At 38.0% G+C, this 14,232-nt stretch overlaps 1 protein-coding gene across 4 annotated transcripts in view; it reads right to left on the reverse strand.

The window, feature by feature from the left end:
* ANKS1B (ankyrin repeat and sterile alpha motif domain containing 1B) overlaps nt 1–14,232 on the reverse strand; it is a 396,936-nt gene that overhangs the window by 338,597 nt on the left and 44,107 nt on the right. For 3 of the 4 annotated variants that reach the window (XM_067469140.1, XM_067469138.1, XM_067469139.1), the window contains exon 1: nt 11,857–11,976. In XM_067469140.1, coding sequence (XP_067325241.1) covers nt 11,857–11,886 — 30 coding nt within the window. In that variant the 5' untranslated portion in view covers nt 11,887–11,976. Of the gene's footprint in view, nt 1–11,856; nt 12,033–14,232 lie in introns of those variants that run through there. The other variant, XM_060777255.2, reaches the window with a different exon arrangement.

The raw sequence follows: 14,232 nt of genomic DNA on the forward strand, positions 1-14,232 counted from the left end.
TACTCAGCTGCTTATGGAGACCAAGCAATTGGTGTGTATTTCACAAATCATGTATTAAATGCACTTGATTGCTTGCAGATTCTCATCAGATTGCCAAACCATTCAAATTGACTACATCCAGTTTTGTGAGGGTCTGGCTGTAAATTGCCTTTAAAAAGCTATTTATTTAGATTGATTTGCTCAGGCTATCAAACTGTAACTTTTTAAATTGTTCCTGCTTTTTAAAAAACTTACTAATTATTTCCAATGGCATTATTTTGTGATGATAACACTTTGTAAGAAGCTGAAGTACATTAGAAGTGGAAAAAAGACAGCCCTTACTATAGGAACCAATGATTGTCTAACCACAGAACATTGATGCATGGAAGTTTTTTTATAATCTGAATAGTGATGATTCTGAGTCAGTTGCATCCATATAGATCTAGATATATAGATATAGATATATAGATATATGAGAATTGAAGTAACGAGGACAACAAGGAGAAGCGGAAGGTGAACAATACTTCAGATCAAGATATGAAAATGGTTGAAGTACAGATGGAAAATATTTAGTTTTGACAAAGTATTTGAGATATACTACCTGTAATATATATGAAGCAAATGCTCCTCAGAAAGGAACAGAAGCTGTTTCTAATCTTTACTGTTTTATTGATTATTTTCAACACATGTGTTATAAAGTTACAGGAAGAAAGTTAAATATGATAAAGAATATGGGGGAAAATCTTGTGATCTTCAGCAACATGAATATTTCCTAAGTATATATGTACCTGAAAAAAACCCCAAAAATAATCCCTATGCAAGAGTATTTTCATTAAATATTCGAGGTCAGCCATCCAAGATAGTGTCAGTGTAAGGGGCTCAAGCAGACTAAATTCATGGTTTTCTTTTCCAACTGACATAATTTTCTGTGATTTCTGAAAGTCTAGAAGCATGCTTGGTCTCCTAAAGGTTCTCTTTTTATCCCATTTGATTTTTTAAAATGTTTATATTTCTGGTTCATCTATTCTTCCTGAGCAAGGTCATTTGGCTCTAGTCTTGGTGTTCAAGCACTTGGGTTTGCTATTCAAGGGAATTATCTGTTTCAGGACTTTATGTGTACCAAGCTGTAATACAAACAGAAACCATGAAAGACTGAAATATATAAATAATTATCAGGTCCAGTGTCATTATTATTTGCTGTCAAGTTGAAATTGTCTTATGATAATCCTATGAATCTGTGACCCCGACTAGTCCTGCTCTGCTCAGATCATAAAGACTGTGGGCTGTAGCTTCTTGATTGAATGAGTCTACTTTTAGCGTGACCTTCTCTTTTTCCTACTGCCCTTCATTTTACAAATTATCAATTCTCCCAGACTCACATCATCTCATGCTCCCCTCCCCGCTTGCACAAATTTTCCTTCAGTTTCCAAATTTCTAGGATTGCAGAAAGTGCTACACTGAAATCTGTACACATCCAGAACTCATTTGTGCTTATTTGCAGTGTTCAACTTATCTTGGTAACTTTGCCCCTTTTCTTTGGATGCCTACATTCTATTTCTAAATGCTAAATGAAATGTTTAAGTTATTATAGACCTAGACATTTGAAAACTGAAGGAAACATTTCACTCCATTCCAGAATTCTTATTTGGGGAATAGTGGGTTAATTTGCTTCCCCCTCTCCCCAGTAGCTATCAATTTCAGGAACTCATGCCCAACTCTTCTTTACAATCCTGTACTTAACACTGGATCAGATAAGCAGCATTTCCATCCTTAAACTCAGGTTGTTCACCCTTTCATAAACTGGTGTGTGTGTGTGTGTATGTGTGTGTAAAATATTGGAGGCTATATTATCCTTTCCACCTAGTATCTGTTGACCTCAAAGGGATCTCGCTAGAGAAGGTTTGGTGGCTCCTTTTATTTCATATATATATGAAACAGCTGTTGACTCCAAGGCATCAGTGACAGCTTAAATATACAATCAAAATATGGTAGCTGAGACTGTGGCTCTTCTCACAAACCATGGAGTGGGAATCCTTAACCACCTCATTATTTTTCCAAAAATGAAACATTTACCCAAAACATCAATGTTAAAATAATTCAACAGACCTGTAAATTTAATGATATTTAATTTACAGGTCCCAACACACTGTGTATTACACATAAGTATTTATTTACTGTGAAATAGGAATTGCTAGCTTGCTTTCTGAAACTGATTTGAACTGATTCAGAACGAAAAACATAAGGACATTCAAACAGCCTTAGGGAATGACTCTGGTTAATGATTTCTGAAATCTGGAAGGCTATTGAGCTAAGAACTAAATTGGAAGGCACTGGAACAAGTTTATATAACACAAACCCATTCAGTTTTAGGAAATACCGCCCTCAAAATAAACAGTGTGCTCAACAAACAAAATTGAATATTCTTACATGTGAATAAGTGCATACTGTATTCGTATTCTAAAAGATGTCATTCTGAATGCTGACACTGTTTTCCCTTTTCTGTTATAAACCCATATAGGTACTGTTCCATTATCCAGGAGGAGGCCACCAGGTAGCGCTAGAGAGTGAAGGATTGTCCCATTTATTTGGGGAGGGGTTTTAGGACAAAAACCATTTCCCCCATTTTCGCTGCTCATTCCACCTCCTCCCTTCCCATATCATAAATGAGGGTTGTTTCCACAACAGGGACTGGGGGGGGGGGGGGAAGATACCAGGAAAATGGGGTAATGGTTTTCCTCCTTCAACCTACTCTCCACCCCAATAAATGGGACAATACATCTCTCTGTAGTGCTATCTCGTGGCCTCTGCCCAGATAATGGAACAGTGCCCAAATGTAGACTGACTTGGTCTCAGATTTGTTTTCGTATTCCCTGACCCTACACACAATCACTTGGAAATGAATCCTATCTAATTAAAGTCCCATCTATCTACTGCTAAATAAATATAGCCTCCAACATATCATGGAGGGGACATGTGGGGCCAAGCAACACCACAACAGCCAACATGGCAAAGTTTTCAATGAGAATAAATACATAGGCTATGAGAAGCTACTAGGTAGGACAGGATTCTGCCCCTTCCTCTGATCCCCTCTTCCCACTACTGGAAAACTATTGAATGCATACTACTTTTGCTCCTTGAATTCATCTTACAAAAATCAAACTGAGTTCAGAACAAAGGGAGGAAGTGAAAGGGACAGACCTTTATCCAAACTTCTGAGGATGCCTGTCATAGATGCAAGCAAAATGTCAGGAGAAAATACTACTGGAACATGGCCACACAGCCTGAAAAGCTCACAGCAACCCAGAAACCAGGGTATTTTTTTAAAGCAGCTGATAAAGATGGATGGCAGATGATCTGGAACTGTCCCTGCCAATTTGGGAAAAATTAAAGAAATAGACCTATATGGCATCATATTTTGCATTGCTATTCTAACAAAGCACCTGATTGATTGTATAATGTTAATTTAAATCAAATGGAACATCTTTTTGCTGCTTCATACTGAAAAAAGATAGCCATTCATTTTTCTGCCATCCTTTTAGTTCACATTACTAATTCAATAATAGTGAGGAGAATTAAGAGCACTTTACAATTAATGAAAGAATTACTTTCTTTTTGAGCATTTTAGATTTGTATTCAATTTAGATTCATCGAAGAATTCTGGTATTACACAGCAGAATGAATAGGAGTGGCCAAAATGGCTTTAGCAGCATAGTTACATGTATTATCCATGTCTATCATATCTCTTCTTAACCTCCTCCTTTCAAAAGTGAATAATCCTTGGCTTTTAAATTCTCTTTTCTCAGTTTTAACTTTTACATGGATTTCAATCATTTTCATTGCTGTCATTTCCTTTATTGGGACGAATATTAAACTCTGGGTACTTTGTTATCAATATAACAATGATCATAGAATCATACAGTTGGAAGGAACTACAAGGGCTGCTTAGTACACCTGTCTGCCATACAGAAATAAACTAAAGCACCCTTGAAAGATGGCATTTAACCTTTCTTTCAAATCTCTTGAGAAAGAAAGGCCTGACATAATCAAAGTCAAACTACTCTACTTCCAAACAGCTTTTATAGTAAATATATTGTGCCTAATGCTTAGATGAAATCTCTACTAATTAATTCCACTCATTTTGTATTTTTCTAGAGCAGCAGAAAACAAGCTTGCTCCATCTTCTATTTGACATCCCTTCAGAGATAGCTATTATGTTAATTCTTAGACATCTCTTCTCCATGTTCAACATCCCCAGCTCCCTAAATCATTCCTCATAAATCTTAGTCTCTACCTTTGCTCAACCTGGTTGCCCTCCTGTGTACATATTCCAGCTTGGTGTTATTATTAATATTAGTATTATACAATAGACTCAAAGTGGCTCACACTAAAAATCATACTATGCATAAATTAAAACCTAAAACACATAAACATTAAAATAGAATTAAATATGGGAGTCATAAAACATATAGTTAAAATTAATCAAACCATTAAAACCTAATAAACTTCATGGAACCCAGGGCCCTCTGGCTCAATCTTAAAAACATTATTCTTGAATAAAACAATATTAGCCTCCTGCTGTAAGGACAGCAGCGAGAGAGCCATTCTAGTCTCCCTGGGCAGGGAGTTGCAGAGTCAAGGGGCAGCCACCAAGAAGGCTTCCTCTCATGTTCTCACCAACTGCATCTGCAATGGTTGTGGGACTGACAGAAGGGCTCTCCTGAGGCTCTCAGGGGTCACATAGGTTTGTACCAGACGATATAGTCTGCCACATAGCCTGTACGTGAGCCATATAGGGCTTTAAAGGTCATAACCATGACTTTAAATTATGCCCAGAAACATACTGATAGCCAGTGGATCTGTTGCAACAGGGGGTTGTATGCTCCTTGTAGCCAGGCCCAGTTAGCAATCTGGACCAGCTAAAGTTTCCAAAAATTCTTCAGAGGCAGCCCATGTAGAATGTGTTACAGTAATCCAAATGGGATGTAACTAAGGCACGTACCACCACTACCAGATTTGATGTCTCAAGAAATGAGTGCAGCTGGTGCACAAGTTTTAATAGTGCAAAGGCACTCCTGGCCACTATAGAAACCTGGGCCTCCAGGTTCAATACTGAGCCCAGGAGTACACCAAAATTGCAGACAGTTGGTTTCAGGGGGAGTGTAACCCCATCCAGAATGGCCTGGATCCCTATTCCCTGATCTGCCTTCTGAATGACCAGGAGTGCCTCTGTTTTGTCTGGATTAAGTTTCAATGTGTTTGCTCTCATCCAATCAATCCCTCATGACAGATACTAGTTTAAGACTATGGCAGCTTCCCTGGCTTTAGGCGGAAAGTAGTAGTAGAGTTGGAGATAATCTGCATATAGATGGCACCACAGTCTAAAACTCCATGTGTCTTCTCCCAGAGGTTTCATGTATATGTTGAACAGCATGGGGGACAAAATGGAGCCCTGAGATACTCTACAAGTTAATGGCCAGGGGTTCAAACAGGAGTCCTCCAGCACCACCTTCTGAGGCCCTTCCAGACAGGCCTTTAATTTGTCATTTTCTCACTCCAGGAGCATAGGGAGAGGACTGTACTGCTGACAAGCACCAGTAGGTTCTGGGGCCCAAATTTGGGGGGGAGGGGTTGGATGGCATCCCAATCAACCTTTAGTTGATCTGGAATGCCATGTAGCCACCGCCCAAAGGAAAGCCCTAGGTTTGGATTGGGGCTGGAGACACCAAACTAAGGGTAAGTGGGTTATTTTATGTCTGGAAACACCCTGAGTTCACCTTTTCAGGAAAAAATGGAACCACTCCAAACAGTGCCTTCAAGTCCTATCTCAGCAAGGTGGCCCAGCAGGATACCATGATAGATAGCCGCTGAGAGGTCTAGGAGGATCAGAAGGGACAAACTCCGTGTTCTCAGTGTAGGTCATCTACTAAGGTGACCAAAGTTATTTCTGTCCCATAACCTTGCCTGAAATCACATCGCAATGGATCTAGATAATTCTCCTGAAATGAGTTGGGGGAGGCCACCACATACTCCAATACCTTGCTCAAAAAGGGAAGGTTGGACACTGACAAATAGTTGCCCATTAAGGAGGGGTTTGGGATGCCTTTCTAAGTATGAGCCTCAATGCCTTCTTTAGGCAAGTTGGAATTCATCTCACTTTTAATTTTAGTCTGTTTTTGCAGTACTAATAAGACTTAGCTAAAGTGCTGCTGCTGTGGTCTCTTAAGGGAGTATTCACCAGTGTCAATACTGACTACTGCTCCTGTCCAGGAGCTTCCCTTCTGAAGATTCTCTACCATCTTGTCCACTGAACTATCAGTTCTCCTGATGCATATGTTACTTCCTGGTTGCATCCTAATCTGGTGTTTCCACTTTAAGTATTCCGCATTGTGTAATCCTACTACAAGAGACATCTCATAGAGTTTATCATCCTGATATTATTATACTCAGACTTTCTGACACATTCAACCCCACTCACTATATTAAAAGTACATCTAAGAGACAAGGTCTGAAAAAGATAATGAATACAATATACTCTATGTCCAGTCATAGTAAGTGAAACTGATCTTCACAGCTGGGAATTGTATCCGTGAAACACTGGTTTTTGTAGCTGCAACTATACATTATAATGCCCCTGAAGATGGCAATTGCCTAAGATCCGGGCTTATAATTACAGTTACTGTTATCTCTCCATGCTCCAATAGAGTGGGGGTCCTTGACTTCAGTGTTATGAATGTGTGTTCCTACATGTGTATAATACTTGTTCCTTCTACCAGTGGTATCCCAATTATATATATATTTTTAAATTATATGCATTAAAAAAAGCTTCCTTTGGATAACATGGGAAGCATTTTATCAGATGATGGATTAAACAGTGGTTGCTATAGCTAGCTGAACTCTCTGTTAGTTTGCATTGATTATATAGTGCAGAATTAATGCATAATCACTCTCTAAAGCCACAGGCTAATCAACATGAGCTTCTGGAATAGTTACTGCTGAGGGCTGGCAGAAAATAATAGCATTAAAATTAACTATATGCAGGATTAACTTTAATAAAAAATTGAAAAGAGAATACTGAAAATTAATAGACAAAAGTAATTTTAATAAAGCATTAAAGTCAAAGAGCTGCCCAGTTAAACTTACCAACTGCAATGTACACAGCTTCAGCAGCAACGAGAACAATTTTAATATATACTAATAATAGGTATCATGCCTTTATGATGTCACAGATGTTACAGTGCCAACCTTGGTTACACTTACTGAGAATATTCATTATGGGATTATTGGAAAAGCAATCTACAATGTCTGGTTTTTCCACATGCCAAACCCAAATATGTAAGATTGGCCTTCCCACCCATCCCAAAAATATCCCACCATCAAACTCAGACTGACTCTCATCCCCAGTCATCCATTCCTGCCTCTCTCTTTATTTAATGGCTGGTCTGGAGAGGGCCACCAGTTTATTGTCTTTCCTCTGTGGAAGTACAATCATAGAATCAGAAGAGACCTTGTGGGCCATTCAGTCCAAACCCCTGGCAAGAAGCAGGAAAGAAGCAGGAAAATCACATTCAAAGCAGGCAAACACAAAGATACATAGGCACATTACACTTCCACTCTCACAAAGACACACAAAGGTCTTCATGGGTGAAACCATGGAAGAAATAGTGACAGGCCTGGCCAGTGGATTTTTACAGAATTGACAAACTTGGCATTAACAAGGTCAACAGGGGTCTACAGCTGGTGGATGAGTTGGTTGAATAGGTGTACTTTGGCATAAAATAACTGGTAAACTGCAGCAGCTGTTGTATTTTGACTTCTGATTCCTACCTGGAAGAGTTCTCCTGTTGCATCTGTACTCTGCAGCTGGATTTCCCCTGTCCCCAGTTCTCAACCAGTGAAAGAAAAGAAAGCATGTGGTATGTCATCACCCCCCCCCCACCCCGTAGAAAAGGTGAATAGAAACATGTGTTTAATTCTATTGTGCTGTCGAGTCAAGGGTTCAGACAGAAAAGGAAAGAGCTGTCTTCATGAATAACTGTTTTGCTAAATGTTTGGGCAGGAGTGGAGGGGACATGTTTGAAAATAATATTATTTGATGTGGGAGATTATTCTTAATTACATACAACACATTTTCATTGGAAAATTATAATATCACATAGGAGATGAAGTGTCAACCTAATTTTGTCTTTTGTAATGGGGTATTTGTTGTGTGTGTGTGGGAGGGGGGGTGTCAAGCACACACACAAAGAGAATGCTACATTTGCTCAGTGAAAATAGGTCAGCAAGGTAGGAGATACATTTAGTTAATTGCTGGCTCCCAATGAACTACAGAGGTAGCATTCACTAGGCAGCAGAGAAGATAAAGGATCTCTGAAAAAAACTCCCAGCAACAGGATAGTGTCATGTTTTCACATCAAAAATCAATTTTGAAGCCTAGAATCTCTGTTTGAAACAGGTTCTAGGTGAGCAAACAGGGCTGCTAGAAGTTTAATTGTGTCTAACACTTCTGTTTACTACAGTAAATCTTGGAGAATCAGGACACACTAAATATACAGAGAAAGCAAGTTTAATTGTGTCTAATACTTCTGTTTATTACTGTAGTCAATCACAGAGGATCTAGACACATTAAATATACAAAGAAAGTCTATATAAAAATAATTAAGCATAATGTTATGTTCATTACAGTCCCTCACCTCCAAGCTTATATATAAATCCAATCCTTGGCTCTTTGGGCTCCTAAATAATGTTGCCAGATTGAAACTGGAGAGGGCTCCTGCATATTTAATGGTTGAATAGAATCATAGAGTTGGAAGAGACCATAAGGACCATCCACTCCAAGAAAAGGGAATTTTTTCAAGTTTTGCTTGTTACTCTTTCACAAGATAAGTCACATCTGCTGAAATCCCCTCTTTTGCAGAATTATTCAAGAACCAAGAGACTTTTTCTGCCAATACATACACCACTCTCTATGGCTCCACAATTGGCCCCTCCCAAGATAGGATTGTAGTTTCCCTGAAAAACTCTTTACTCACTATGACATCTGTGCCAGTATCTTCTTTCTTGTTTCCTTTGGATTTCTTAATCTCTCAATATGTAATTTTTATTTCCAGCATGTGTATTGCATATTGTTTAATATTAGCCAAACAAGTTCTTTTCAAAATTAGGAAATACGTTACTTTTTCAACATTTTAATACTAATTCTAGCAGAGAAAACATATACATTTAAAAGACATTTTTATAAAATGGCTGGTGCTACTTTTCAAATTATTGAACCAGACTGCCATCTATTGGAAAAGAGATAGTGAAGTCAGAAAGAAAAAACAACAACTGGCTAAGCATTCTGCTGATACACCATAACAAAGAAATTGCTTGTCAAATGAGAATTTTGAGACATTTGTCATTACAAGAATATTTTAATTCCCTTGTAAGAAATATATGTAGGCTGCATACAGAAAGGGGTATTCAAGGCTGTGTTCTGCCTTCATCTCAGACAAATGACTTATTTTTCTTCTCATGTTAATCAACACAAGGTCAGTATTAGGGATTGGTTACATTCACAAGATGCTACAAAGGAAATTATTTGAAAAACTGGATTCTGGGATGATATCATTTTTTCTAGTGTGAGAGATTTGCATTGTATTATTTTAGTTGCTTCCCTTATTTTGAGTCAACAAAGATATTTACAAAAAATACGTTTTCAAATTGTATCTTCATTATAGCTGGGTAGAAGGTATACAAGTATCTCAACACAAACTCACTATATTTGGTTTGTGAAGTAACAACAGAAATAATATTCTCAGGTTTTCTTTTCTTCCATTCATAAAACTGTCTGGATATAAAAAAAGGTAAAGGTAGTCCCCTGACATTAAGTCCAGTCATGTCTGACTCTGGGGTGTGGTGTTCATCTCCATTTCTAAGCCGAAGAGCCAGCGTTGTCCGTAGACACCTCCAAGGTCATGTGGCCGGCATGACTGCATGGAGCGCCGTTAACTTCCCGCTGGAGCGGTACCTATTGACCTACTCACATTTGCATGTTTTCGAACTGCTGGGTTGGCACAATCTAGGGCTGACAGCGGAAGCTCATGCCACTCCCCGGAATCGAACCTGCGACCTTTCGATCAACAAGCTCAGCAGCTCAGTGCTTTAACCCACTGCGCCACCTGGGGCATATATATTGAGACATTATTTTGAGGAAAAAACAATAGAGATTTTTTTACATTTTAGTACTTTTAAAAAAGAAACAATTCTAAAGGAACTTTTGCAAAAAATATTGCATTTTGTACAAACTTTTTTTTTCACAAAAAGGTATTTTTTTTCACAAAAAGTATTTTGTGTTAAAAACATTTTGGAGAACATTAGCAAAAGGTCCCAATTGTGAAATATAATTTAAAAATGGAAATAAACCCTCATCATAAATAAGCAAATAACATAATCAGATTTGCAACCATGTTGTGGGACCTTCAAATATTGGACATTATTTGAAATATTCTGAGATGTATATTGCTTGCTCCAGAAAAATATTTCTTGTTCCTTTTCTGTTAGAATTTTTAAGTAAATGTACATATTACTTGCTATCAATTATTTGTCTTGTTGTTATGTGCCTCCTTGCATTTCTGATTGATAAGAGATCCTAAAGTGAACCTTCGATTGGGTTTCCTTGGCAAAACTAGTTCGTAGGGGGTTTAAGCTTGCCTTCTTCTGAGGGTAAGAGGATACAATTTGCCCATAGTCATCTGGTGGGTTTCCACAGTCAAGTGGGAATTTGAATCCTGGCCTCCCAGTGTCCTGGTCCAACACTCAAATCACTATGCTCCCTCTCATTTACTGTTATATATCCTTAAATAACTAATCAAGGTATCTCCAAAAATGATTAGAGATGAGCTTTTTTATTAATTGATTTGATTTTTTAAATCTCCTTAGTAAATTTGTGAGAACATCTACTTACATTAAATAGTATTAACAAGCTGTCTCACATAATAGTAGCTACCTCTTTATCATCTCTCCCCCCCCCCCCCCCCCAATCCCCATACACACAACTGTGAACACATATGTGCATCCTTAGTCTCGCAACCTCAAGGAGTTTGGGAATTCAATATTTTATGCCTTCCCAAACTTCTTTAAACTTCAGCACAACAGAGTTGAATTTCTCCTTCTCCTCCTATATAAAGTCACGTGTTACTCAACAAATGCCTGCAATTGTTCTCAACAAATGCCTGAAATTGGAAGTGTGTCTTCCACCAAAGCTCACTGAAATGTGAAGGCCTCTGATCACCCTCAAACAGTTGCTTCTGGATGTGGACAGAAGATGTGAATCTAGAAAGCAGAAGAGATCTAGAAGGTGGGCTCAACTTCAATTTTTTTCATTCTATGATAATTATTTCTATCTAATGATGCAACTACTGCCTTTTTCTACAGAGTCAAGGAACTACTATAGAACTATAGTAAGACATTCATTACCCCTGAGAGGATGACATGATTTTGCTACTTTAAACCCCCTGAAGTGTACTTTAATAAATGCTTCATTTTACAAGTAAAATCCATTTTTCTTCCTATGTTGCTAATCATACATACCTTCAAGGCACATTTCTGACTTATGGTGACTATAAGGCGAACTTATCACACTGTTTTGTTGCAAGATTTGTTGGGCAAGGTTTATTATTGCCTCATTCTGAAGATGAAAAGGGTATGACTTGCCCAAGATCACTCAGCACATTTCAACAACCCCTGGGGATTTGAACTTTAAGATTCCTAGGTGCAGCCCTCAGACCACTACACCACATTGGCTCCATTGAAATGAAATGAATTTAAATTAGTTGTGATTACCAGATCATATTTTTCAATGATTTTCTTAACAGCCACATGCTAAGTAATTTCACTTACTACAGTAGATTTGGCTTGGCTTCCATTCATCACAGGTTCTTCTTCTGATGCTTTGCTAACGTTATCAAGATAGTGGTCTGATACCGTATGGCACAGCTCTTCCAAAGAATAATCCTTTTCTTGGCAAAGTTTGATTTCATTCAATAGTTTTGATAACTCCCCAGTCACAACTTCACCTTAGGAAACAGCAAAATAAAATTACTTGGAATAGTAGACCAAGGAAAGTAATTCCAAAAAAATGCAAATATTTTTGCTAATTGCCATTCAATCCTAGAGATGATTTAAAAACTGGAATCTAGCATTTCTCCCCTTTTACCTAACCTAGTCCTTGCACTTGAGACACCTATATTTATCCCTGCAAAATGTACCAAAAAAGACAGCACCTATTATGCCATTGGTAGGGAATACAAATTCCATACAGGAATCTGAGCCATATTCTGTCATAGGTGGCAGCCGTTTTGAGAAGAAATATAGAAACTGCTCAGTGATTATTTCTGATATAAATACTACACTTTAGATCTACTTACAGTGTGCATTCTGGGAATTAATTCCACAGAAACCCACAATTAAATTAATTCAGTTAATCACAATTAACCTTCTCTTTTCCTAATTTTGGAACTCCATACATGGCTGCCTGTGATGGTTTTACTTGTGAATTAAGTTCCCTTCAGGGTTGAGCTGGGGGTGGAATACAGTAAATAAATAAAATTAGTAGACACTATATTTCATGTTGATTTCCATACCTAAGATCATGAGTACCACTATGCCGTGGACCAAAAGAGAACTGAACAATTGGATTTCAGAGTTCTATAAAATACAAATCCCCAAACTTATTATCTTCCCATAAGCTGTACCAATATTTTGTAGTAATTCTGTTATATAATCTCACAGTTTACAGGGTTCAAGAGTATTTACCTAAAGATGGGTAGAAAGGGGGTTGTGTTGATGTACCCTGCTACTCAATAGTCTCCCTTCCTGAGCTAGCCAGGGTGCTCTTGAATTGGTGTTGGGAGTTTCAGTGGCTAACAGTGCTGGGAAACTTCAACATCCATGCTGCAGCTTCCCTATCAGGCATGGCTCAGGATGTCATGACATTCATAACCATATTTCTGCCCCAAGTTGTGCCTGGTTCTACTCATGCTGCTAGGCACACTCTGGACCTTGTTTTCTGTACAGAATGGGAAGGTGGTGATTGTGGCGTGGAAGAATTCTTTGCAGTTTCATTGTCAAGGACTGACCATTTATGTGGTCAGGTTTAGACTCTCTGGGAATCAAAATTTCTACTGGAAATGTCTGAATTTTGAATGTGATTAACCACACAGAAGGAAGAGATGGGTAATGAAGTTTCAAAATTTTGATTTTCCTTTATTGCTATTTTAGAAATTTGGCAACGTTACTATTTACACATTTTCTATCATGAAGGAGTCCTGGGCCGAGGAAGGCAATTAGCTTTTTTCACCACTCCAACTGAAGACTTGTGCTTTAATCACTTGATCAACAACTAAGAGGGATTTTTTCTTAATGTCAGCTTGCAGCATCCCTGCCAGAACAACACTGCAGGCTCAGTAGGTAAAGAGTGTTAAGTATAACTGCTGTTGCTGTTTTCAAAACAGCAGACAGTCTACTGGCAATGTCTGAATATTGAATATGATTAACCACATTCAGATGAGTACTGAAATCTCAAAACTTCAATCCTTTGTGCTGACAGGATACATTGTTTAGTGCTGATGGAAACACATACGGTAAACAAAGCTGGAGCCCTGAAGCAGTTCCAAAAACAGCCCTCCTCCTTTGTGCACATGTGTGAAATATTCTAAGAGTGTTGGCCTAGAAATTAAATATGAATAAAAATGACTTAATTGCAAGGCACACTATGCAGTATGTGCTTATATCATCATACATAAACCTATTTTAGCCCAGTAAATTCACTGAGCTGATTCCATGAATTTTTTTACTTAACTGACAAAATAATGTTCATGACAACAGAAGCATCAGGAGATTAAGACAATAACTGAGAAAGAAACTATACCATTTTGTTCAGTACTGGACCTCTAGCCAGTTAAGGGCCTGGATCAACTGTACCAACTGAACCACTGATAATCCAGCCTTGACTGCATATGTTTGATAGTACCATCAGCCACCTTTGCCAAACAGTTCTGAATATTTTGCCAATGTTTTTAAAGATGAGATGGAAACAACATTCTTATTTTCCACAACTGAGGAAATTGCTGATAAGATTGATAAGGCATGATCTTCAACAACTACTGCAACATCTTACTAACATTTTTTTAATAAAACATTTTAAAATGTATTACTCATTCACATACTTCACTGTTACAAATAAGCAAGGACCTCCATGGTTGCTGTAGACAGATT

Source organism: Anolis sagrei, chromosome 5 (assembly GCF_037176765.1).
Source record: "Anolis sagrei isolate rAnoSag1 chromosome 5, rAnoSag1.mat, whole genome shotgun sequence".
Lineage (NCBI taxonomy): Eukaryota > Metazoa > Chordata > Lepidosauria > Squamata > Dactyloidae > Anolis > Anolis sagrei.